At 39.5% G+C, this 24,908-nt stretch overlaps 1 protein-coding gene across 1 annotated transcript in view; it reads left to right on the top strand.

Annotated features, from left to right (window-relative positions):
• The window catches only part of ptprr (protein tyrosine phosphatase receptor type R), a gene marked incomplete at its 5' end in the record, with an annotated part of 33,974 nt that extends 19,440 nt beyond the window's left edge, over positions 1–14,534 (top strand). Inside the window, 8 exons of the mRNA XM_079399806.1 lie at positions 4,614–4,803; positions 4,986–5,070; positions 7,038–7,117; positions 7,400–7,537; positions 7,622–7,732; positions 7,955–8,112; positions 8,288–8,401; positions 12,277–14,534. Coding sequence (XP_079255932.1) covers positions 4,614–4,803; positions 4,986–5,070; positions 7,038–7,117; positions 7,400–7,537; positions 7,622–7,732; positions 7,955–8,112; positions 8,288–8,401; positions 12,277–12,370 — 970 coding nt within the window. The 3' untranslated portion in view covers positions 12,371–14,534. The remainder of the gene's footprint in view (positions 1–4,613; positions 4,804–4,985; positions 5,071–7,037; positions 7,118–7,399; positions 7,538–7,621; positions 7,733–7,954; positions 8,113–8,287; positions 8,402–12,276) is intronic.
• Between the last annotated feature and the right edge of the window lie 10,374 nt (positions 14,535–24,908).

The following is a 24,908-nucleotide window of genomic DNA, read 5'->3' as shown; positions in this document are numbered from 1 at the left end:
TCGCCTCATAAGGCAGCGAGGCAACAAGTAAACAGCCTAAGCTTTCAAATGCAGCCAATTAATCCTGAAGACCTTGATTAGCTTGTTCAGGCGTTTTTGATCAGGGTTGGAGCTAAATTCTGCATGAAAATTGATCTTGAGGGCCAGGGTTGAGAACCCCAGCTCCATGACTCAAAGGGTTAGTTCACCCCAAAATGAAAATTCCATCATTAATTACTCTTCCTCATGTTGTTCCAAACCCGTAAGACCTTCGTTCATCTTCGGAACACAAATTAAGATGTTTTTGATGAAATCGGAGAGCTATCTGACACTCCATAGACAGCAACTCAACTGAAATGTTCCCAGGTCCAGAAACTGTAGTAAATACGTAAAAACGCTTAATACACAGATTATGTTCATGCGCGCGCTTTCTGCCTGAACGTAAACAACGCTAATTACGTCAAATGCGTTCTTAGGTACCCTCCAAAATGGCGGAAGAGGTAACTCGGGGGAGAAGAATGGTTGAGTAAATTATGTTATTTTTGTTTTCTTTGCGAAAAAAAAAAGTATTCTCATAGCGTCGCAAAACTGTTGAGCCACTGATGTCACATGGACTGTTTTACCGATCTACTTACTATGTTTCTGGACCTGGGAACATTTCAGTTGTGTTGCTGTCTATGGAGAGTCAGATAGCTCTCCGATTTCATCAAAAACATCTTAATTTGTGTTTCGAAGATGAACAAAGGTCTTACGGGTTTGGAACGACATGAGGTTGAGTAATTAATAACAGAATTTTCATTTTGGGGTGAACTAACCCTTTAATTTTCCATAATAAAATGTTTCTGTTCAGCCAATTCATCTTCAGACTATCCTGACAAAAACTTTATGAAATTCAACTTGATTAGTCAAACCGGTCTCAAATATCAGGATTGAATTTGACTATCAGTGCTCCCAAATCTCCATAGTGCTTAGCTGTATTAAAAAAAAAACCTGGTACATGTCTTGATAAACATAACCCGAGGGTACTTGCACTATTTTAGGACAGTGGCACCTATAGGAAATATGAAAAATTACCTTTTTTGCTTATAACTTCAACTCGTTTGATTTAGTGTGGCATACAGTGTTGATCAAAACCTATTTTTTCATGGCAGCCCTGCTGAAACAAACAATAGAAACAAACCATCACAGAATTTGTAATGGCTTTAACTGGTTATAATGGGAATTATATTGTTTTTAATGGAAAATAATTGTCCCTGTTGGTCTCTACTGGTAATTTGTCGCCGTCTATTGGTGCTTGTTAAAACCACTAAATCCTAATGGAATATGTCCCAAAACACACTACAGGAAACCATTTTTTTCATGGTTAAAAGTTGATGGTTTGTAATGGTATTTGTAGTAGAAACCATTCAAATGTTGTGATGTTTTTTTTTCAGCAGGGAGCCATTTTATTCTTTGGCCATTTTACCTTAAAATACTGTATTTTACAGACACGTTAACATATCATTATAAAACCTGGTATGTGTCATTGGCACCGTGGGAATAACTTAGAAGTTTGTGGTGAACATTATAATGAAATTTAAAATTTTTACCTGTTGTTATGAGATTCCTTGGGTCTTTCTGAGTTTAATGATACCAGTTATCCCATTGTTGGCAGAACATGTTCTCCCCCATTTAAAATTTTTGGAAAAACTACTTTTTCAAACTCAACTTAGACCATTGGTTCTAATTTATGAGTTTAAAAGTTATGGATTTTATTTTGCCAAATTTTCCTCATTTAACAAATCAGTGAGTTGGGTGACATGTTGGAAAAACTGAATCTGAGGCTGTATCTCTGCAATGCTTGTTGAAACCAAACTTTGTGTGAGTAATTGTCACCGCACACTGACACTTTGGTCACCTGTGACCCACAATGAAACATCAGAAGTGCCACCTATTACAGTTTTTTTTCAACGGCTTACACACAAAATCACACAATTACTTTACTTGTCACATAATTTCTGAAACCTGACACCAGAAGCACACATCAAATCTGCAAACCATACACTAATTCTCTGCTTTTGACCAAGACAACACTTTGTGCAAAACACAACACACAATTCTCTATGTAACACACAAAAATCTAACAGGAATTAATATTATGGCAATGGTGTTTGCAAATGTTTGCTTTTGAGAAGTGTTTGTAATATTTTGAAAGCAGTGCTTCATTTTGCAGGATACGTGAGACATTTTGCATTTTGTATGTGCAATTCTTGGATTTGTGTGTAAAATTTTGAAAAAAGAGGCAAAGTTTTGAAAATGTGTGTAAGCAGTTGAAAAAAAAACTAGTTAAAAGTAATAAGCAATTTGGTCACTGCATCATTGTTTCCTCAGATTCTTTGTCTTCAAGAAGACACGTTTGTTTGTGTGTGTGAAAAGAGTAGGAGACTGGTTTGTCAAGATAGACATAAAAGACGCCTATTTTCACATACAAAAAACTGGGTGTTATATTAGACAGCAACTTGTCCTTTGAAAATCATATTTCCCATGTTACAAAAACAGCATTCTTCCATCTTAGAAACATTGCCAAGCTTCGGAACATGCTACCTGTTTTCTGATGCAGAAAAGCTAGTTCATGCATTCATGACCTCTAGACTGGACTATTGTAATGCACTGCTAGCTGGTTGTCCTGCATCTTCAATAAACAAGCTACAGATAGTCCAAAATGCAGCGGCTAGAGTTCTCACCAGGTCAAGAAAATATGATCATATTACCCCAATTTTAAAGTCTCTGCACTGGCTACCTATTAAGTTCTGTATCATTTATAAATTATTATTACTTGCCTATAAGGCCCTAAATGGTTTAGCTCCTGCGTACCTAACCTGTCTTCTACCACGCTACAATCCAACCCGCTCCCTAAGGTCGCAAAACTCTGGACTTTTGGTAGTACCTAGGATAGCAAAGTCCACTAAAGGAGGTAGAGCTTTTTCACATTTGGCTCCCAAACTCTGGAATAGCCTTCCTGATAACATTCGGGGTTCAGACACACTCTCTCTGTTTAAATCTAGATTAAAGACACATCTCTTTAGCCAAGCATTCACATAATGCATCTTATAATCTTGTACTGCAGTTATGTCTGATCAAATGTACATTATTATTATTATTCTTTAGCTTGGGTTGAACAAATCATTTTTGCTTAGATGGAACAGCAGCAACGCTAATTATGTCTCTATTTGTTTCTCTGTTTCTGATTAACATCCCGTGGTAACTAGGAATTACAGAAGCTTCAGTCTGGATCCAAACCTTAAATGATCTGAGATGACCGAACACCTGAGAAAAGATAATGCCAACCCCTCAGAGGACCTCAGAGGATGCCAATGCTTAGACAACATACAAAATTACCAAATTTTGCCATAAGTTAAATATATTATGGTTCTGCAATATATAAATATATTGTGGAAACTTAATTTCCTGTAGAGCTGCTTTGCAACGATTTGTATCGTAAAAAGCGCTATACAAATAAACTTGAACTTGAACAAATTTGACCCAGTCACAGGTAGTTTTTCATGTTCACTTTTGGGGGTTAAAAGTTCTTTCCTTTGGCCTGGCCTTGTCAACTCGCACACTCACAAAGTACAGGAATGCAGCCCTGGCTGTCTTATTCACAGGCTGGGCCGCCCAACCCCTGGACCCTGGAAATGTTCTCATCTCACTTGGTACATAATTACCAGGGGATGAGGGCTGTACCGTAAGTTTGAAGTGCTTACTTCCAGAAGTACTTTCTTCCTACCATGTGTCGGTCCAGGACAGACAACAAAACATATATCACCAAAGCAGGTTGTGTTCACATCTCTTATTTCACTTTGGTGCAGCATACCTTGCTTTGGACCCAGTTCACATTCCAGGACATATAGAGCAGATTTCCGTTGAGGCAGGAACTTATCCCAGTAGTAACTTTTCACTTGAACGGCCCCTCAAGTCATAGTTCTGAATTGCAAACTTGGAGAAACCACACCAACCCTGACTTCAGAATCCAATATGGCTGCTCATTGCATCAACAGAAGTGAAACAGCAGTAATAATATTGTTTATTAGCATTTTAGTTTGACTGTGTCTCAAAATACTCCTTTTTGTGTTTTAATTGACTGGTACTGATATCAATGAACATGCCTATCTTGGTTTTCCAATTTGTATATTGTAACGTCGAGAAGTTGGGAGTGACATAATTCCCATCTCCAACATACTACTTTAAATGGAACACAGCATTAGACTCAGTATTTGCGTACACCCTTGTTATACCCACTTGTTTTGGTTTTCAGAAGTCCATAATCTACTGTCATATTAGCTTCCCTTTTAACTGTGTCCTATGCTGTTGTGTGAAACTCACAAGTCTTTGTTGTAACTGCTGCATTATCACTTTTATCATTCTAATTTTTCCTGTTCAACTTTATTCGGTATAGTTAAAATGTTTAGCTGTCTGGCTACACTGTGTCAAACTGAAACGGCAATGCTTATGTCTTAGAGCATTAGGCTATGAATTTATTTTTTATTTTTATCCCATGAAGGTGAAAGTAAAAGTAGATTTGTTCTACCACACTTACCTGACTGTGTTTTGTTCATTTTTTCCACACATTTTTAATATGTCTCTGTCTCATGCAGACGTGGATCTAATGTCTCGCTGGTGTTGGACATGAGTGCTTTGGGTTCAGTGGAGCCTTTGAGTAGTGTTGTTGTGACCCCGCGTGAGCGTGCAACTCAGGAATACCTGCAGTCAGCCGGCCGGGTCCTCTCTCGGCAACAGCTTCGTGACGTCACACTTAACACACAGATGCTGCATGCAGAGTTTGCCGTAAGTAACACGCCAGTGCACCACTAAGTAAGTTCAGCATTAATGTGGTTCAGGTTGGCATTACTTAATCATGGGAATTACAGACAGTTGGGGTTCAGTTAGGCATCTTTCAGTGCTTGTGTTATGACAGTTTGACAATTTCCGTTATACTTAGTTCAGAGTGTGTAATTTTTTATCCACAGGAAATTCCAATGAACTTTGTGGATCAGAAAGAACTGGATATCCCAAATCATGGATCAAAGAATAGATACAAGACCATTTTGCCAAGTTAGTATCAGAATTTCCAGTGAATAGCATTTAACTGTATGTCATTTCACTTTGAGCTGAGTGTTTATCTGGGGGCAGTCATGGCCTAATGGTTAGAGAGTCAGACACCCGAAGGTTGCAGGTTTGAGTCTCAGTACTGGCAGGGATTGCAGGTGGGGGGAGTGAATGACCAGTGCCCTCTTCCACCTTCAATAACACGATTGAGATGAGACCCTTGAGCAAGGCACCGAACCCCCAACTTCTCCCCAATTGCTTCAACTGCTCCCAAATGGCTGCCCACTGCTCTGGGTGTGTGTGTGTGTGTCTGTCTGTGTGTGTGTGTGTGTGTGTGTTCACTGCTCACTGCTGTGTGTGTGTGTGTGCACTTGGATGGGTAAAATGCAGAGCACAAATTCCGAGTATGGGACACCATACTCATCCTTTCCTTACCTTTCCTTTCCTTTCCTTTCCTTTCCTTTCCTTTCCTTTCCTTTCCTTTCCTTTCGTTTCCCTTCCCATGTCAGTGTTACAGAAAGACAGCATTGCCCAGTATATTCAGCAAAAGCTTAATGCATAGCTTGATGGTGTGGTTAAAGAGCTTGTGTATAGAGAACAGATTCTTTTTTCTTTTCAGAAAATAATTTTTCTGCCATATTGTAACTCATTTTACTTTTTTTCTTTTGTGGAGCACAAAAGGATAAATTCTGAAGAATGATCATGCTGCTCTTTTCCATAAAAATGCTAATGAAAACAGACAGTGATCTTTTAAACATTAAAAAGGACAATAAACACCATAAAAGGGCTAATAGTGTTGTCAAACTTACTGGTACTTTGGTTCCAATTCGATACTGAAATTTCAAAAACATAGCCGTTCTGCTGTATTGGTAGTATCGAGTACCAGGTAAATTCAGTACCCGGTAAGTAAGATTTTATTCTACAGTGTAAAACTATTTTTTTGTTCATAACAGGAGTTTTCACTCTTTCAGTAAGTAAAATCAGCTGCAGTGACTACAAAGATTGAGATTTTTAATGCAATGTTTACTTAAAGAAGATTGGATGGTTATTATTTGCATTCACAATTAATAAAAAAAATTATAATTTAAATAGTAAAGCAAACTATTAAAATCAAATAATTCCTATAGTTTTTGATATGGTACTGAATTTGGAACAGAAAATTAAAATTTTTACCAGTTTGAATAAAATTTTTACTGGTATTGATTCCGACTAGTGAAATATTGGTGCATTATTGTGCAAACACTATTACAATACTGCTACATTTACGTGCTACCAATAAACAGTTAATAATCGGATTGATGCCTCAATTGGACTAAAAAGCCTTAATGTAAACCCATTGATCGGTCAACCAAAATCGATAGAAATTATATTTCAGTCCAATTGAAGGTAGATCTTAAATAATCTGTTTAATAGGAAAATATTAGCCATGTGTGTATGTTTATTTAAATTTTATTAACTAGTCAGTAGAAGTTTTGATGACATCAGTCTGCACTTCTGCTTCTCACATGACTTTCTGTCCAATCAGATACTCTCTAGAATCTGAAATGCTAAAGCTACAACTGAAATTGTTCAGTTGTTCACATTTGTTCACAATTGTTCAGCCACAATAGAGAGTTCATTAAAGTTAACATAAGTGCTCATACTAGGGATAATATCCTAATGAAATCTATATATAGAAATCTATATATATATATACAGTTTTAACTGTATCGATCTTTTTACATATGCGCCTTTCTTTCACTAATTAGTTCAGAGGGATGTCATTGTATTTGTTTAGTTTTGGCTTGAGTCCATTGTGTTGTGACTTGGTTTTGTTGTCTTGTGGCTTGATTTAGTTTGCGTTGTGACTTGTTTACACTGTGTTGAAAATGTTTGTTTGCTTTTTAAATTTTGTAGTGTTGTGCCCTACTGGGCCCCTGGTGAATCGAATAGAATACTACAAAAATATTCACAAAATTCACATTTAATTTCAGATCCACATTCCAGAGTTATTCTGAAGACTAAGAACTCAAACGACCTGCTCAGCAGTTACATTAATGCCAACTACATAAGAGTAAGTTCAATTTTCAGTGACACTCACATATTCTTCAATAGCCCATGACAAAGAGCCACTTAATGTCCTCTTAACTTGAATAAAAACTTAACTTAAATCTACTACCATCAGAGATTGTAAAGTGAAACATTGTAAGAGGAGAGTTTAGTTTGATCTCAAAATTAACCAAGTATCCAAGAGAGTCTTGCTGGACTAACTTGGCTCTCTAATGGTTTTTTATATTTACAGTTCAGCTCCGTTATGTTATTAAATCTGTTTAAGTTCAGCACTTCTTCTATCCAGGGCTATCTTAGAGATGAGAGAGCCTTCATTGCCACTCAGGGTCCAATGATCAACACGGTGAATGACTTCTGGCAAATGGTCTGGCAAGAGGACTGCCCTGTCATCGTCATGATTACTAAACTGAAAGAGAAAAATGAAGTAATGTTCAATAAAAATATCTATAATGTTTTTAGTATGACTAAATAGATTGTGGATGTGCAAAACTTTGTTTTTCTTTTTCAGAAATGTGTTCTGTACTGGCCTGAGAAGAGGGGGATCTATGGAAGGGTGGAGGTCTTCGTTAATAATGTGAAGGAATGTGACCACTATATAATCCGCTCCCTTATACTAAAGGTATTTGTATTATAAGATAAACACTCTTTAGAAAAATGATTGAAAAATAACAATTATGTGGCAAGATTATGTCTTGAAAATGATTTATTTTAGCATACATTTTAATTTATTCATTTTGGCAGACACTTCTATCCAAAGGGACTAACACAAGTGTAATCAGTTAATCCAAGAGAAATACAATTGTCAGATACTGTAATGGATCAAATGTTTTTGTATCCCCAGCAAGGAGGCCAGAGTCGTAAAGTGCAGCACTACTGGTATAGCTCTTGGCCAGACCATAAGACCCCAGAGAGCGTTGGACCCCTGCTGCAGTTAGTGAATGATGTTGAGGAGGACAGGAGAGGCTTTACATCCTGTGGGCCGATTATTGTACATTGCAGGTACAGGAGCTTACCAGCAAAACATTACGAATTGTCTACTGGTTAACACTTTTCTACCATTGCACGATATGCACAGTATTCTCCATTTAATATAGTAAAAAATAGTCATAATTCAGTTACAATACAAACATAAAAGCAATCATTAACCATTTAAATTATCTTTGAACTTTTGTAGTGCTGGAATTGGTAGGACGGGGTGTTTCATAGCTACAACAATCGGCTGTCGTCAATTGAAGCTGGAGGGAGTTGTGGATGTGCTGGGAATTGTGTGCCAACTTCGGACAGATAGGTACAACTGGTTCTGTGTTTTGAAACACCCAAAAACAAAAATTCTTTCATCATTTGCTCACCCTAATGTTGTTCCAAACCTGTATGAATTTCTTACTTCTGCTGAACACAAAAGAAGATATTTTGAAGAATGTGAGTAACCAAACAATTTCTGGTCCCAACTGATTTCCATTGTATATTTTTTAATACTATGGAAGTCAACTGGGCCCAGCAATTGTTTGGTTAGCCACATTCAAAAAATCTAGTAACAGAAAACACCTGACATATAATATGACACCTGACATTACACCTCCCACCTGGGGGCTCAGCAGACCAAGTCCGAGCTAGTGGGAGTGAGGATGAAGCCTGGTGGAGCCAAAGAGAGTGGAAGGCTAAGGAGTAGGTGGAGGTCTTGAAGTCTGGTAAAATCAAAGTGACAGTGTACCAAGGTGAAGCCAAAGGAACAAGGGAGCTTGAGGGATGGTGGATCACAGTAGAGCAGAGGGAGCGATGAGCCTATGTGTTGACAGGGTGAGCAGAGTCATGGGGTCAGAAGCCAGAGGTGGAGCCAGCGCTGAGCGCTGAGAACCAGGAAGCTCAAGGTGGAGCAGGTGTGCTAGATGGAGCCAGCAGAGGAGGAGTCGAGGATACGGACAGAAACAGTGGAGAAAAGGAGCTGGGTGTAACCTGTGAACACAAAGGAACCAGGGAGGTGGGCCGAACCTGCAGAGATAAAGGAGCTTGGAAGCTGGACGGAACCACCAGAGTAAGAAGGTCCAAGAAAGTGCTTGGAAGCAGAGTGTCCAAAAAGCCTTGGGGATGGGAACATGGGCAGGAACACACTCCTGAGAATCCAGCTCTATGAGATTCAGCTCCAGGTTGGACATGCCGGCAGCCTCTGGAGTGGGCTCTTGGTCTGTGATAGGCATAAACTTTGGTTCTGGATCCGTAGTGGGCGTAGGCTCTGCCCTGGGAAGGACTAGAGTACACAGATGCACTTGGAAAGAAGCTGGATAGTCTCTGGCGTGGTCCGTTTCCATCTCCTCCTTGACGAAATAGCCATAGGTCATAGTTGATGTACTGGGGCACTGTGGTGCTGTCCCTTCCCTGTGAGAGGTTAATGTACATTCATCCAACTCCTCCTGAAAACATGCTTTAAGCTGAAAGCATGTGTCTACTCCTTGGGACTTGATGGAATAAGTAAATAAAATTCTTCATATATCTTTCCAGGAGGCGACCATTCTGATGGAGGTTTAATAGCCAGTCCTATTTAGACCTGGTTTCACTGACAGTGCTTAAAGTTGGGGTAAGAGATTTCTGGAAGCCAATGTTGATATTTGAAATTGCCAAAACAAACACGCTCCTACCCCAAAAGGGTCTCGCCCCTATTTTGATCCGCCACACACATACGTAGCCTACGCAACCCAGGCAATGATTAGTTCTGTGAAACAAAGCAAAACCAATGTTACACTATGTCTACACCGGACGTGAGCATCGCGAAAAAATACTATAGAAATCATTCTAATCAGTGATAGGGTGACCATGCGTGCCATTTTTCCTGGCCAGGATTTCTACATTGCTTTGATTCAAAGTACCTCGAGAACGTTTCGAAAACATAAGGAACCGTTGTCATACACCGATCGGTCTGCAACGCAAATAAAGCCAAATACTTGATATTTTAGGCAATATAGAAATCCTGGCCAGGATTCGTCTGGGAAAAATGGCACGTATGGTCACCCTAATCAGTGATGCTGTCTACACTGCATGCTGCGCGGTTAGACAAATCCCCGACATGAAACTGCTTCCACATTCTATTTATGACGTGGTGACAAAAATTTCAAGTGATTTTCAATGGTCGCTTTATCACATCCAGTGTAGGCAGACTTAAGCTGTTGCAGCGCGCCGCGTCCGGTGTAGACACGGTGTTACTCACCTATCGAGAAGAAACAAAGCAACTTCGGCATCCGATCGCAGGCCTTCCGCTCCTTGAGTTCTCTCCAGTGCTGGAAAGCTGATCTGACATTTACACGGGTCCTGCTTCTTGCCTTATCCTTCCACAGGCGTTTTCCTTTTTTGTTTTTTGTCCACCATCTCTATCTTTCTGTCGTTCGGCTAGACTGAATAGAGGTTGTAGGCTCTGCCATGGGAAGGACTGGAGTAAACTGATGCACTTGGAAAAAAGCTGGATAGTCTCTGGCATGGTCCGTTTCCATCTCCTCCTTGACGAAATAGCCATAGGTCATAGTTGATGTACTGGGGTACCATGGAGCTGTCCCTTCTCTGTGAGAGGTTAATGTACATTCATCCAACTCCTTCTGAAAACATGCTTTAAGCTGAAAGCATGTGTCTACTGCTTGGGACTTGATGGAATAAGTAAATAAAATCCTTCATATATCTTTCCAGGAGGCGACCATTCTGATGGAGGTTTAATAGCCAGTCCTATCTAGACCTGGTTTCACTGACAGTGCTTGAAGGTGGGGTAAGCGATTTCTGGAAGCCAATGTTGATATTTGAAATCACCAAAAAAAAAACATGCCCCTACCCCTGTCACAATCCACTCAGGAGAAGGAGACATGGAAGAGCATGGAATGACGATCAGACCGGACAAAGACACAGGAAAATGCAGGGCTTATGAAGGGCAGACTAAACTAAATAATTAACAACACAAGACAGGGGACTAATTAACTAATGAAGACATGAAACGAGGACAGGGATGGAAGACCAAATATGGGCATGGAAACACAGGGAGCACGTGCAAACACAAGACACAGGGAAACAAAGTCTGACATTACACCCCCCTCCGGAAGGCGTGTCCTCGCGCCATACACCATCCAACGGGGAGGGCGCTCTGGAGGCCACCAGGAGGCAGGACTACCGGCCTCCAGGGCGGCGCCTGTTCCGGGAGCCATGGCGGGTCAGGTGACTCGGGAGGCCATAGCGGGTCAGGGGACTCTGGAGGCCGTGGTGGGTCAGGGAGCTTGGGCGGGCATGGCGGGTCCACCTCCGAGACCGCGGCCCCAGACCCCGCCTCTGCCTCTTCGGCAGGAGCCCTACTATCCTCCCCCCAAAAATCCTTGGGGGAAGTAGGGGCTTGATCCAGCTGGGATTTAGGAAAGCCGCGGACGGCGGGCTTGCGTGGGCAGCAAATGGCGGCAGGTTCGGGAGAAACAAAGCAACCTCGGCATCCGATCGCAGGCCTTCCGCTCCTTGAGTTCTCTCCAGCGCTGGAAAGCTGATCCGACATTTACACGGGTCCTGCTTCTTGCCTTATCCTTCCACAGACGTTTTCCTCTTTTCTTTTTTATGTGCCATCTTTATCTTTCTGTCGCTCGGCTCGACTGTTCACTGAACGCTCTCTCCTCCACATCATGAGTAGACGCGCCCCTTACTGCTGATTGGCTACAAGTTTGTTTTGGTACACGGCCCTGTATCAGTTTTCTAAAGCGTTTTTTTTAAAATTACATACCCCACCTTTAAGCCATGTAGCTCAGCCAAGCATTTTAGTCTGGGACTAGGATTAAGCCTTGTCTGTGAAACCGGGGGTTAATGTCATCAAAAAAAAGCCTTGAATGGTCCAACGGGAATATTCAAACAGCAACACAAAGGCTTTCACAGGCTATGGACCTGAATAAGAAAATGATGTGCATGCAAACTCAGTCATGATGTGTGATTTCCAGATAGACAGAATATTTGCAACAGTAATATAGGCTACATAAAATGATATTTGACACTATCTCTAGATTCACTGTTTGGAAGAAAATCCCATAAAACACATTTTCTTTCCATAGCTAAAAAAACTACAAACAAGCAAAAACTATTACAAGACTTTGATATATTTTTTTATTGTGATTTTTGTTGCAAGGCTTGACTGTAATCATCTGCTTTCTTTTTCCACAGGGGTGGTATGATCCAAACAGAGGAACAATATGAATTTGTGCATCATGCCTTGAGTCTCTATGAAAGCCGCCTTCCTGTGGAGCCTGGACAGTGAACAGCTAAAGGAGCTTCAATTTTCATACCAAGAGATCTGCTATTGCCATGAGCTTTCTGATTCAGGAGAGAAGGCGGCAGATAATGTTTGTGAAGATGGAGCTTTGTGGAATTTTGTTATGTGCGTGTCAAGGCAAGGATTTGCACACATCACAACTTTTTCTGGAAGCCGTTATTGCCAGTAAATGTATTTCTTGTCATAACTTTTCAATAGCCTCTGCCATGCTTTTCAAGGCCACTAGTGTTAAGCGTCACTGTACAAGGTCTAGTTCCACTAAATAATGTTTTTTTTTTAAAAACAGTATACACAGCATAAAGACTTTTATATTGTTTTCCTTCATTTTATCTGAATATAGAATATATAAAACACCAACTTGGCATTTAAAAAATTCTGAATTGTCTTCATGATGCAGTATAAATGAGGTATTAATATTCTGTGTATGATCATCGGATGTTTCATTAGAATATATATTTGTTTTTCACTTTTTTACTTATTGGTTAAGAGTAGGCATATTTTTTCTGCTGCAGAACACAATTTTAAAATAATCAGACTGTTTCCCCTGTGTTGCTGCTACTGAATCTACGGTGACTGGATGTGGAAGAAATGTTTTGTTTGAGCCTCAGTTCGCAGTCTGAATTGAATGTTATGAGAGAGAAAGACTGGATGCCTCAGAATTTCTATTGCATTGGCGTTGATGAATGCACATAATGAAAAACCAACAGCAAACCCAGAACAAATGACTTTTATGAGTGGATTCCACTGATCTATAATAGAGAACTGGATTGCTCATGACGTCATGAAAGTGAAGCCCCCGCGCCACCATATTGGTATTCCCCACTATTCCCATACATTCCATTGGATTAATAGGAAATCGTTTGAATTTAACGAGAAAACATCACTTAACAAGTCGTTTTTAAATCTTAAGTATGTGCAAACATTGCAGAAAACATCTGAAGTTAAAATGAATTTACATACACTTAACATAAAAATTAATCCTGTGTGACTGATTTGCTTCAAATCGGGTGATTTTAGGTCAGCGGTTTGCATGTGACTCAATGGCTGGTAGGGAATAGTAAGATGGCGGATCAAACACTTCCGGTGGCTTCACTGCCTGTCGGCAGTTTAGAACGCAGTGAGCGATCCAGTCATTATATAGATCAGTGGTGGATTCCTTTAAATAACTAACACATATAGAATTCACGATCATTTTAATTGTTCTAGAGACTCACTAAATCTGTCACTGATTCTTAAATGGATCCTGAATTATTAAGTGGATTAAAAAAGAGAATCAGAGAAAAAAACTAATTTGAATAAATATCCACAATATACACATTTGGGGAAAACAATATGTAATTATAGAAAATATCTCAAATATCTAATTTAGGACATTTTACTTGTGTATAGAGGTAAAATAATTATTATAATGCATACACAGTTTTAGTGTGAAGGTTCGTGTATCCTGGGACTACAAGGGTTTTGCTGTTAATACTGCAATTGTTTATGGCTTTAGAAATTAAATATGTTGTACGAAAGTGAATATTTCTAATACATTTTTTTTCTATTGTATTTATTATTATAAAAATTATTGTTACTGTTACCTGATACTTTTATAAACTATGGTTATTGTCAGTGTGCACTGTTATGCTATATATTTTCCACTGTGTGGGCTTAATGTTAGGCAGTCAGTGACTTTCCTATTTATGCTTAATGAAATAAAATCTATCATAACCACAATAACAGTATTATAAACTGCACATATGGATGCCTCAGACAGTGAGGGTAGCAGTATAAGCAACCCAAACTGATGATCTGAGCTGTTTTTATACAATACTTTGGTTGTGGTAGAATTGATTAGCTATGTGTATTGGTACAGTATGTATATTAGAAATGCATACCTTGGTCCCGATAAAACTTTAGAAGTTATTGGTTAATGCTATACAGACGGTTCTTTCTATTTACATTGTGTGTTTGGTCCTATAGCAATGTTAAACCATCACCTAAAGCCATGATATCTCATGTTTACATTTTTGGCACTGCAAGTTCATCCAGTATGCTTATTCTGTTATTAAACTCTGTCATGTGAAAATGTGTTTTTGTAAAGGTATACAGGAATTATGATTCTGACTTTATGGTCATTACTGCCAATAAATGAACCTCACACATCACAAGTGTGACTTTTTATTCACATTAACATACAACCAGATATCAATCCAGTTAATTTATTTTATTTGTAGAGCTACCAAGTGTTGACAACCATACAAAGTCTCATGCCATTTAGATAAAAGGAACATTTATTTTTATTATTTCATACACAAACGGAATCTATAGCAGGTCAGAAGACTTCAAGGAACAGTGGACTATGTTATGTCTTCGAACTCCAGGCGTGGCCAACAAGTATGGAAGCTCCAAGAAAGCTGTTAGAAAGAAGGGGTCATGGCAGATCCGGCAGAGGTCAAGGCCAAAGAGAAGTCAGTGTAACAACTGCCCCGTAGTAAGTAGGTAAGGAGAGCCCCTGTAGCCTCAGATGAACCAGAGAAATGGGCTGAATGCTGTTTTCTGCAGCGTTGAGCATGGTGGCCAATCACAGACATGTCTGTTGATCTCTTGAATGCAATGACCAATCAGAGGTATTAAAGTTAGTCAGAATTTATACATTTGGTTAGGGTTAGGATTTGGGGTAAGTTTGGATGTTCATTAAGCCTCAAACTACATTACATCACTTGAATGTTATGATGGTAACACAATCTGAAATGTCTGAAAAGGTCAAATAAATCGGCAGCGCAGCGCAACAGTGTCTCAACAGTCGTTTATGAGCTCTATTCATTTATAGCACATATGTAAACTTAAAAAAGGCACAGTATACACAACAGTCTTTGAGCTCATGACATCCTGGATACTAATATTTTAATGATTTATAGATATGAATTGCTGTCTGGCCAACCAAAACTTTGATATAGAGACAAAATTTAGGATTGTGATTTTTCAACACACCATGAGTGCATATTAGAGCTGTAAGTTGTTTTCTTTTGGGATCTGATAGAGCGGACACTGAAATTTTGCGATTCAATGCAAATTATGTAAACTGGCCTGAGAATCATTTTCTCTGATAATATTTCAGCAATCAATTCAGTTTTTTCAAGTAGCTTCAAGTTAACTATCAACTATCAGAATTAAAACTAGCGACACCAAATTTGTGAATGCATCACACAAATTTGATCTAATCAGTCAAACAGGATTGCAAAAAGATCTGAAATTGTTCTCGATTCAGTTTGATTCATTCAGACAGCACTGGAAGAAGTGGATAGTTACAATTCCTCATAACAAAACTTGCAGATGTCTTCTATTGTCCAACTCAAATCAAATCTTTGCAGTGTCAGTTTTAAAACTATTAAATTTGCATTTTACATGATCACACTGCAAGTTATTAACACTTTCATTTCCACTGTATTCAAGCGAGTAAATACTCTGCTGCTCAAAAGTTTGGGATCAGTAAGATTTTTCATGTTTTTTAAGGGAGTGTCTTCAGCTCATCAAGACTGTATTTATTCAATCAAAAATACAGAAAATAAACAGTAATACTGTGGAATCTCATTGCAATTTCTAATATTGTTTTCCTATTTTAATATACTTTAAAATAGAATTTAGTTCTGTGACACAGTGCTGAATTTTCAGCATCATTACTCCAGTCTTCAGTGTCACATGATCCTTCAGAAATCATTCTAATATGCTGATTTATTATGAGTGTTGTAACTGTTGTGGAACATGTGATACTTTTTTTCTTTGATTCTTTGATGAATACAAATATTTGCTAACAATATAAGTCTTATTCATTTAACACATCCCTCCTGAATAAAACTATTAATTTCTTGAAAGAAAAGAAAATGTACTGACCCCAAACTTTTGAATAGCATTGTATATTGTAACAATTTTTTTTTTTTAAATAAACGCTGTTCTTTTTAACTCTTTATTAATCAGAGAATACTTAAACAAATAATCACAGGACCCCCCCCCCCCCCCCTCCCCCCAAAAAAAAAAGCAGCAGCACAACGGTTTCCAGCATTGATTATAAATTAGCATATCAGAATGATTTCTGAAGGGTCATGTGACACTGAAGACTGGAGTAATCATGCTGAAAATTCAGCTTTGATCACAGAAATAAATTATATTAAAATAGATAACTTATTATAAATTGCAAAAATATTTCACAAGATTTTTGATCAAATAGATACAGCCTTGATGAGCAGAAGAAACTTAAAAAAAACCTTTAAAAATCTTACTGATCCCAAACTTTTGAGTGGCAGTGTACGTACTGAAAGTTCTGTACAAAAAGCGAGCAAAAACATTTATTTTTATCAAAGAACATTATCGAGCTCAGTTTAAGCACTTAAAAAAATCCCATTATCATCAATGAAGCTGTCTACACCGGATGATGCTTGAATCTTTACTTTACTTTACTTTTGTCATTTAGCAGACGCTTTTGTCCAAAGCGACTTACAAATAAGAAAAAGTAACTAAAACTAAAAGTTACAACTCTATAAATACTATATACCCACATATTTAAGAAAATAAAGAAATTAAATAAAATTGACACATGCATATAACAACATTTCAATAATAGACATATAAATGAAAAAACTACAATAAAAAGCGATACTTCTATCCCTTGCCGGTGTCCCTGCCCGGTGGAGTCGCACGGTAGAGTCGATGGTCTTTACACTCTTCGGTCTTCACACTAAGAGGGCTTCACACGACGACTGCCGCGGTTTAATAACCTTTTTTATACCAATCCAACAAATCACCCTTTCAATTCAGCTGGACCCACTTTCCTGTTTATCAACTACAAATGGCCAAGCAAGTGCACACACTGACAAGATACGCGATACAGTACGAGACCAAACGCGATTTCAGCACCTCTCAACACAGTAAACAAAAATAAGCGTTTCCTAGCAACGGCAAATGCGCTAAACATTGAGACAAGTAAATACACTTAAGCCGGGCTCACACTGTGCGATTTTTAATAGTCTTTTGCGATTGTTGCTTGTCACACTGTAACATGATCCCCATGTCAGACTGTAGGATCTCAGTTGTCTTAATGTCAGACTGTACGACAGTCAAGACGTGACAAAAACGGACGTACTCAAGAAGACTTGTCCGGAGTTTTACGTCATCAATATGTGACCCGCGTTCTCTCGCTGGTAGCTAGCAAACAACAGCAACGTAGAGCGTTAGTTTTATTAATTACATGCCTTGATGTAAAAAATAAAAAAAAGCGAAAAAGACGACGTGTGTGGAGCAAGTCATGGCTGGGCAAAAGAGGACTTTATGGACTTCCCGTTCTACAGAGCGAACTTGAGGTAATTTTGTTATTCGAGTTTAAACATCCTGCCCCTTAATCAATAAACTTTAAGTAAACTTTGTACATATATTGTTTTTACAAATAATGAATGGTTTGAAGTTGTCGCGCTAATTGCGTCATCAAGTTCAGTGCTCCTATTGGTTCTTGCTTTGACGGTCGTCGAAGGAGATGTCACACTGCAGGAAAGTGTCTGAAATCTTCTGACACTGCCTGAATTTAATCAGAGGAAAAAAATTTATCGCAACGGCCATTAATCGGCTGTCGGTGAACATGTCAAACCAGCGATCTAGACAACCGATTTTAGCCTAGGATTATAGGAATCTTTTAGGATTTTAGGATTTTCAAAATCGCACAGTGTGAGCCGGGCTTTACGAGCTGATTTTAAACTTCCGCTGATAGACTGCTTCTCTTAAAGACTATTTCATTACACTGCCTTCTGCTGGCACTTGAACCCACTTTCCTGTTAATCAACTTAAAATGGCCAAGCAAGTGCACACACTGACAAGATACGCGATACAGTACGAGACCAAACGTGATTTTGGATTTTGGATTTGGATTTGGATTTTGAATCTCTTATATCTGCACTTTTTGTTTTTTATGGGAGAAATTGTGAGTGCAGAATTTCAGAGAAATATGTGTAAACCATGTAAAGCAGTAGCCTAAATCAATCACAAGAAATCACTGAGAAATCATTATTAGAGCAATCGGTGATAATCCGAATTTGTAGTAAACATTCCATTTCTATGGCAACTGTGGAACTACAACGAGAGGCGTCACTTGATGATGTCACCGAACAGGCTGTTTGTAAGGAGCCGCACGCTTGCAGCATCTCTGAAGTTCAGTGATAATCCGAGCGGATGCGAAGAGAGTCACCGAGCAAAGAGCAAAGACTGAGCGAAAGTCTGCGAATACTGTGTACAGACGACAGTCAATACAGATCGTCTAGTTTATAGACACAATCTGTACAGACAGAAAGAGTTTGACAACTGTACCTCTGATAATATCAAAGTCTGTGTGGTGCTGTGTACAGCAGCCAGTGCAAACATCACAGGGGATTTATCACTAACAGGTGTTTCTCTACATAATGTTATACGCAGCACCATAACTTCAAAAGAGTTATCCTTAAAGCCTGCCCTCTGAGAAATACTGAGAATATTGCTATAAATTGTAGCAACACCTCCCCCTTTACCTTTTGGACGTGGCTCATTTTTATAGCAGTAATCTTGGGGGGTAGACTCATTTAAAGTAATGTATTCATCTGGTTTTAACCATGTTTCTGTCAAACAGAGCAAATCTAGGTTATGATCATTGATCAAATCATTTACAAAAAGTGCTTTTGTAGAAAGAGACCTGATATTCAGTAAGCCAAGTTTTATTAATTGTTTCTCTGTATTGTAAACATTTTTTAATTGTTGAACATCAATTAAATTGTTACTCTTAATTTGGTTTGGACGTTTTCTGTATTTTCTCGTTCAGGGAACAGACACAGTCTCTATAGTGTGATATCTAGGTGAAGGAGTCTCTATGTGCTATATTAACTGACTTCTGTGACGTGAGGCGGCTAGCAGACGGTTGGTTTAGCCAGTCTGTCTGCTTCCTGACCTGGGCGCCAGTTAGTCAAGTACGAACTCTAAGACTATGTGCCATATTTCTAGAGAGAAGAGCGGCACCACCCCAAGAGGGATGAACACCATCTCTTTTCAACAGGTCAGGTCTGCCCCAAAAACTCGTCCAATTGTCTATAAAGTCTATGTTATTCTGCAGGCACCACTTCCAGCCATTGAGTGACAGCAGTCTGCTATGAATCTCATCACCCTGGTAAGCAGGAAGGGGACCAGAGCATATTACAGGTCACACAGAGAAATGTTTTTCTAAAAGAATAAACACATAAATTATTGAGTCAGTAAATGTGATCGATTGCAGGAATTAATGTTAACTAATATATTTAATGAGATCAGTATTAAGCAGTAATGCTTCGCTGCTTTTAGCAAACATCCTGTTTCCATGGCAACATTGGAACTACAACAAGAAGTGTCCCTTGATTACATAATAGAACAGGTATGCTGCTGACAATCTGAGCGGTGGTCACAGAGCAGAAACGCGAGTAATACAAACTATAGAAACACTGTCTACTGACGCCAGTTCATATCTATATTCATAGTGTGAGATACAGTTTATAGACACAGCCTGTACAGACAAAGACTCACGCAGTGTGTACCAGACACTGTTTGACAAGTTTCTCACAGTACCCGTTACTGTACATCATGTCCACAGAAAACATGAAGAACTGGGATTTAGTAGTAGTACCCAAGATGGACAAGACATTCAGGCTGTGTGGCGATTATAAAGTCACAGTGAACAAAAGCATTCTCGCCGAGGAATATCCACTACCGAATGTGGATAATCTTTTCGCCACTTTGGCAGGGGGAAAAGTCTTTAGTAAGATTGATCTGTCTTTTGCTTATCAACAGCTGGAGTTGGATGCTGACTCCAAGCAGTACCTTACCATAAACACACACAAAGGACTGTTTAGGTACCATCGCCTTGCTTATGGAATTTCTACAGCACCTGCAATTTTCCAACACACAATAGAACAGATCCTTCAGGGCCTTCAACATATAGTGTGCTTTATGGACGATATTCTGGTTTCTGCTCCATCTTCTGAGGAACATCTGATAGTACTGGACAAAGTGCTGTCACGACTTCAGCAACAAGGAGTAAAAGTGAAGAAATCAAAATGTGAATTCCTCTGTAAATCTGTGCAATACTTGGGTTTCAAGATTGATGAGAAAGGGCTGCATCCAACAGAGAGCAAGGTGGAAGCAATTGTGAAGGCTCCTGCTCCTACTAATATCTCAGAACTACAATCATTTTTGGGTCGTCTGAACTACTACGGAAAGTTTGTGCCAAATCTTTCCACGTTGTTGCACCCACTTCACAGACTGTTGCAGACCAATGTAAAGTGGCAATGGTCTCCACAGTGTGCCTAAGCTTTTGACACCTGTAAACAGCAACTGCTGTCAAGTAAGTGGTTAGCCCACTACGATCCAAAACAAACACTTAGACTTGCCTGCGACGCTTCTCCCTATGGCGTAGGAGCAGTTATCTCACATGTGCTACTTACAGGGAAGGAACACCCCATTGCGTTTTACATCGAGGGCTCTCACAGCAAGTGAGAAAAACTATGCACAGATCAAAAAAGAGGTCCTCAGCATAGTCTTTGGAGTGAAAAAGTTTCACAAGTATCTGTATGGACGCAAGTTCCATCTCCTAACTGATCATAAACCTTTGCTTGCTATCCTAGGTCCCAAGTCTACTATTCCTACACTTGCTGCTCTCCGCATGCAACGTTGGGCTTTGACTTTGTTGGCCTATGACTATGACATCGAGTACCTATGTTCTTCTGAACATGCTAGCGCGGATGCGTTCTCCAGATTACCATGTGACTCAACTTCTACAGGGGGGGAAGAGGAGATTGTGTTTCAGGTTTCACACCTAGACGAATTGCCAGTCTGTGCAAAGGACATTGCCACTGAAACAAGGAGAAATCCTTTGCTTTCAAAAATGTTGGGCCTAACTTTGTCTGGATGGCCCAGTCATGTCACAGACGAACACTTGAAACCCTTCCATGTCAGGAAAGACCCGCTCTCAACAGACCAGTGCTGTATCCTGTGGGGTTCGAGAGTGATCATTCCTCCAAAGTATATGGATGGGCTGTTGTCAGAGCTGCATGAGGGTCACCCCGGTATAGTAAGAATGAAAGCATTAGCAAGAGGATATCTGTGGTGGCCGGGGCTCGACCAAGACATCCAGAACCTAGTAAGTAAGTGCACGCCATGTGAGCTGGGGCGAAATCAACCTCCTAGCGCTCCCCTCCATCTTTGGTCCTAGGCGACAACACCCTGGGAGCGCATTCACATAGATTATGCCGAGATTGACAAACAGCATTTTCTACTGATTGTGGATGCCCACTCAAAACGGGTGGAAATCTTCCCCACTCACCTGACCAATGCAGAGAAGACCATAAACATCTTGCGCCATCTCTGGGCTTCTTATGGATTCCCAAAAGAGTTGGTGTCTGACAATGGCCCACCATTCACTTCCAGGGAGTTTGAGGAGTTCCTACGGAAAAACGGTGTGCGTCATGTACTGTCTCCTCCGTATCATCCAGCCACAAATGGTCAAGCCGAGCGGGTGGTACAAATTTTCAAAAAGGCATGGGAAAGGTTAAGAGCGCAGTCAGTAGCACCTCATGTTAACCTACCGAAACACTCCCCATACAGTAATAGAACGTACACCTGCTGAACTGTTCTTGAAAAGACAGCCTCGAATTCATCTCACACTGCTAAAGCCAGATACATCTGCTGTAGTTGTCAAACACCAAGAGCAGCAAAAAAGAACTCATGACACACCTTCTAGGAAACTCAGATCATTTGAGATTGGCCAGAAAGTGATCGTGCGGAACAGTCGACACTCAAATTGTGCCTGGGCTCCAGGAGTGGTTTTGTTCAAACTTGGACCTCTCACATATCAAGTTCAAATCGGAGAACGCAGTGTGAAGGTATATGTGGACCATTTGCTGCCATCAAATATGCAGGACAGAACAGAAGCTATGGACAGTATCATGGCTGATGATTTTGCTCCTAATGTGTGTGAAGATGGCAATGCCAGTGTTACCCAGCCTCATGTTCCAGTGGATACAGGGACAGTTCCAAGTCCTGAAAGGAGGTATGTAAATCTATACCATGTATTACGGTACTCTGTTCGTATGTGAAGTGCTAGTTGGCGCTAGGGAGCAATGTAACAGTGAGTGAAAACGAGCAGCATGTTTCAGTAAATAATGCCCCGTCGTTCCTTTGAACCTTCAAACTTAACAGGTACATTTAGAGTTAGTAGAATAAGTTGACATGTACTTACAAAGTTTCTCATAGTCAGTATGTTGTATGTTGTGGACCCACCACAATAAAGTGTTAGAAGATATTAAGCAGACAGTCTACTAATACTATAATGATTGCTAGTTGACATGTAGTTGCAAAGTTACTTACTGTTAGTAGAGTGTCTAAAGTGGACTATCAAAATAAAGTGTTACCGTACATTTTTATTAAAGGAATGGGGTGTGCTCAATCAGCTTCCTCATCTCAAAATCCTTCCAGCATGCTGGAATTGTCACTCCTTAAATATGCCACAATGCAAAAACCAAAGAGCAGAGCCATGTTCCTTTGATTGAAAGTCTATCACTTTTATAAAGAGCGAAACATAAATTGAACAAGTGAACTTAATAAACATCATTATTAAAATATATATATATATTATATATATATATATATTGTCAGCAATAACACATTGCAAAGCAGGTGACAAACAAAATCTTCCAAAAAAAAAAATTGGCTAAAATGTTGCGGAGATATGTAACAAAACAGATAAATATTTGATCATAACATACTTTAAAAAACATTTAAGACAGTGTTAACATGTTGTTGATAAATACATGTGGTGATGTTTTACAGAACGAGCGCATTGTAATGTCACTGAAATCAGTGTCCCAATGTGTAGTGGACTAGAATGCTTTACTAGTGCCTAAATTCATAGACATGATAAACTGATTCACAACCTAGGGAGCTGATTAAGATTTTACCCTAATATAAGCTGTTGTGTTTTTGTGCAGGGAGACAGCAATGGACCGAGCAAAACTGTAGGAGATAGGTGTTACCCACATCCTGAATGCTACAACAAGTGAGGGAGATCTTAATGTAAAGATCAGTATTCCAGGGGAGGGATATTACCAAGGCATGAGCATCACTTACTACAATGTCCCTGCAGTGGACGAAGACTGGTTTGACATCAGCAAGTACTTCTTCCCAGCTGCACAATTCATCCAAAAGGCCCTGAGTAACCCAGAGAGTAAGAGCTGACACACACACACACACAACATTTATCATGTATTATTTATTGTGATAAACTGTCTGGGACTGGGTTTGTTTTGTATTTTCTCAGATAAGGTGTTGGTGCACTGCATACATGGTGTCAGTCGCTCCTCCACTCTTGTTCTGGCATACCTGATGATCCACCATAAAATGATGGTGGAGGATGCCATTGACCACGTCACAGATGTGAGATGGATTGGGCCCAACATGGGCTTTTTGAATCAGCTGACATGCCTCAATTCAGACCTCGTAAAATCGAAAACTACAACTAAGAAAGGAGTTAGACATATATAAGAAACATAAAGTGAAGCCAGTTCCAGAGCCACCGTGTCTCCCAAGTCCAGAAGAAGAACCTCAAGGGAAAACAGAACTTTTGCTTTTAAAAAAGCATCTCCTTCAAAACATGATCCAACTGAAGCAATGACTAGATAAATGTGCACTGGACTGGACACCTGTCACTGAGGTCTGGCCCAGTGTCTTCATAGGAAATGAGTAAGTCTGCAACACATTGACTGTCACATAAATTATACCAAACCATGTAATAAACTAATAATGTATTGCATCAGTATGAATAGGAATCAAACATAATGCAGTTATATAATTCTACATTTAAATCCTCTTTTGTGAAATGCTAATCTAGGCTGTTGTGTTCTTATGCAGAGAGACAGCAATGGACCGAGCCAAACTGAAGGAGATGGCTATTACCCACATCCTGAACACTGCAGCAGTGAAGAAAAACCTTACGGTCTTGTTAGGAATACCAAGAAAGGAAGACCTATTGGGAAAGACCAATATAGGGGTGAAATATTATAAAGGCATGAACATCAGTTACTATGGTATGGCTGTAACGGATGACCACTTTTTTGACATCAGCAAGTACTTCTAACAAGCTGCAAAGTTCATCCACAAGGCCCTGAGTGACACAGAGAGTAAGAGCCGATGCACACACACACACACGTTTGTTTTTGTGAAAAGTGGGGACATCCCATAGGCTTAATGGTTTTTATACTGTACAAACTCTATGTGTTATTGCCCTACACCAGCCCTACACCTACGCCCTCACAGGAGACTGTGCATTTCTACTTTCTCCCAAAAAAACTCACTCTGTATGATTTATGCTTAAGTGCTATGAAAAGTGGGTGCATGGGGCAATGTCCTCATAAGTGACCTTCACCTTGTAATACCTGTGTCATTTTACAAATTTATGATGGATTGGATACAGCTACCGTACACACAGAAAAGCTTAAATGAGACATTT

This window comes from Barbus barbus (assembly GCF_936440315.1).
Source record: "Barbus barbus genome assembly, chromosome: 39".
Taxonomy (NCBI): Eukaryota; Metazoa; Chordata; class Actinopteri; order Cypriniformes; family Cyprinidae; genus Barbus; species Barbus barbus.
The sequence above is the reverse complement of the archived record's forward strand: the minus strand, read 5'-3'. Positions and strand labels throughout refer to the sequence as shown.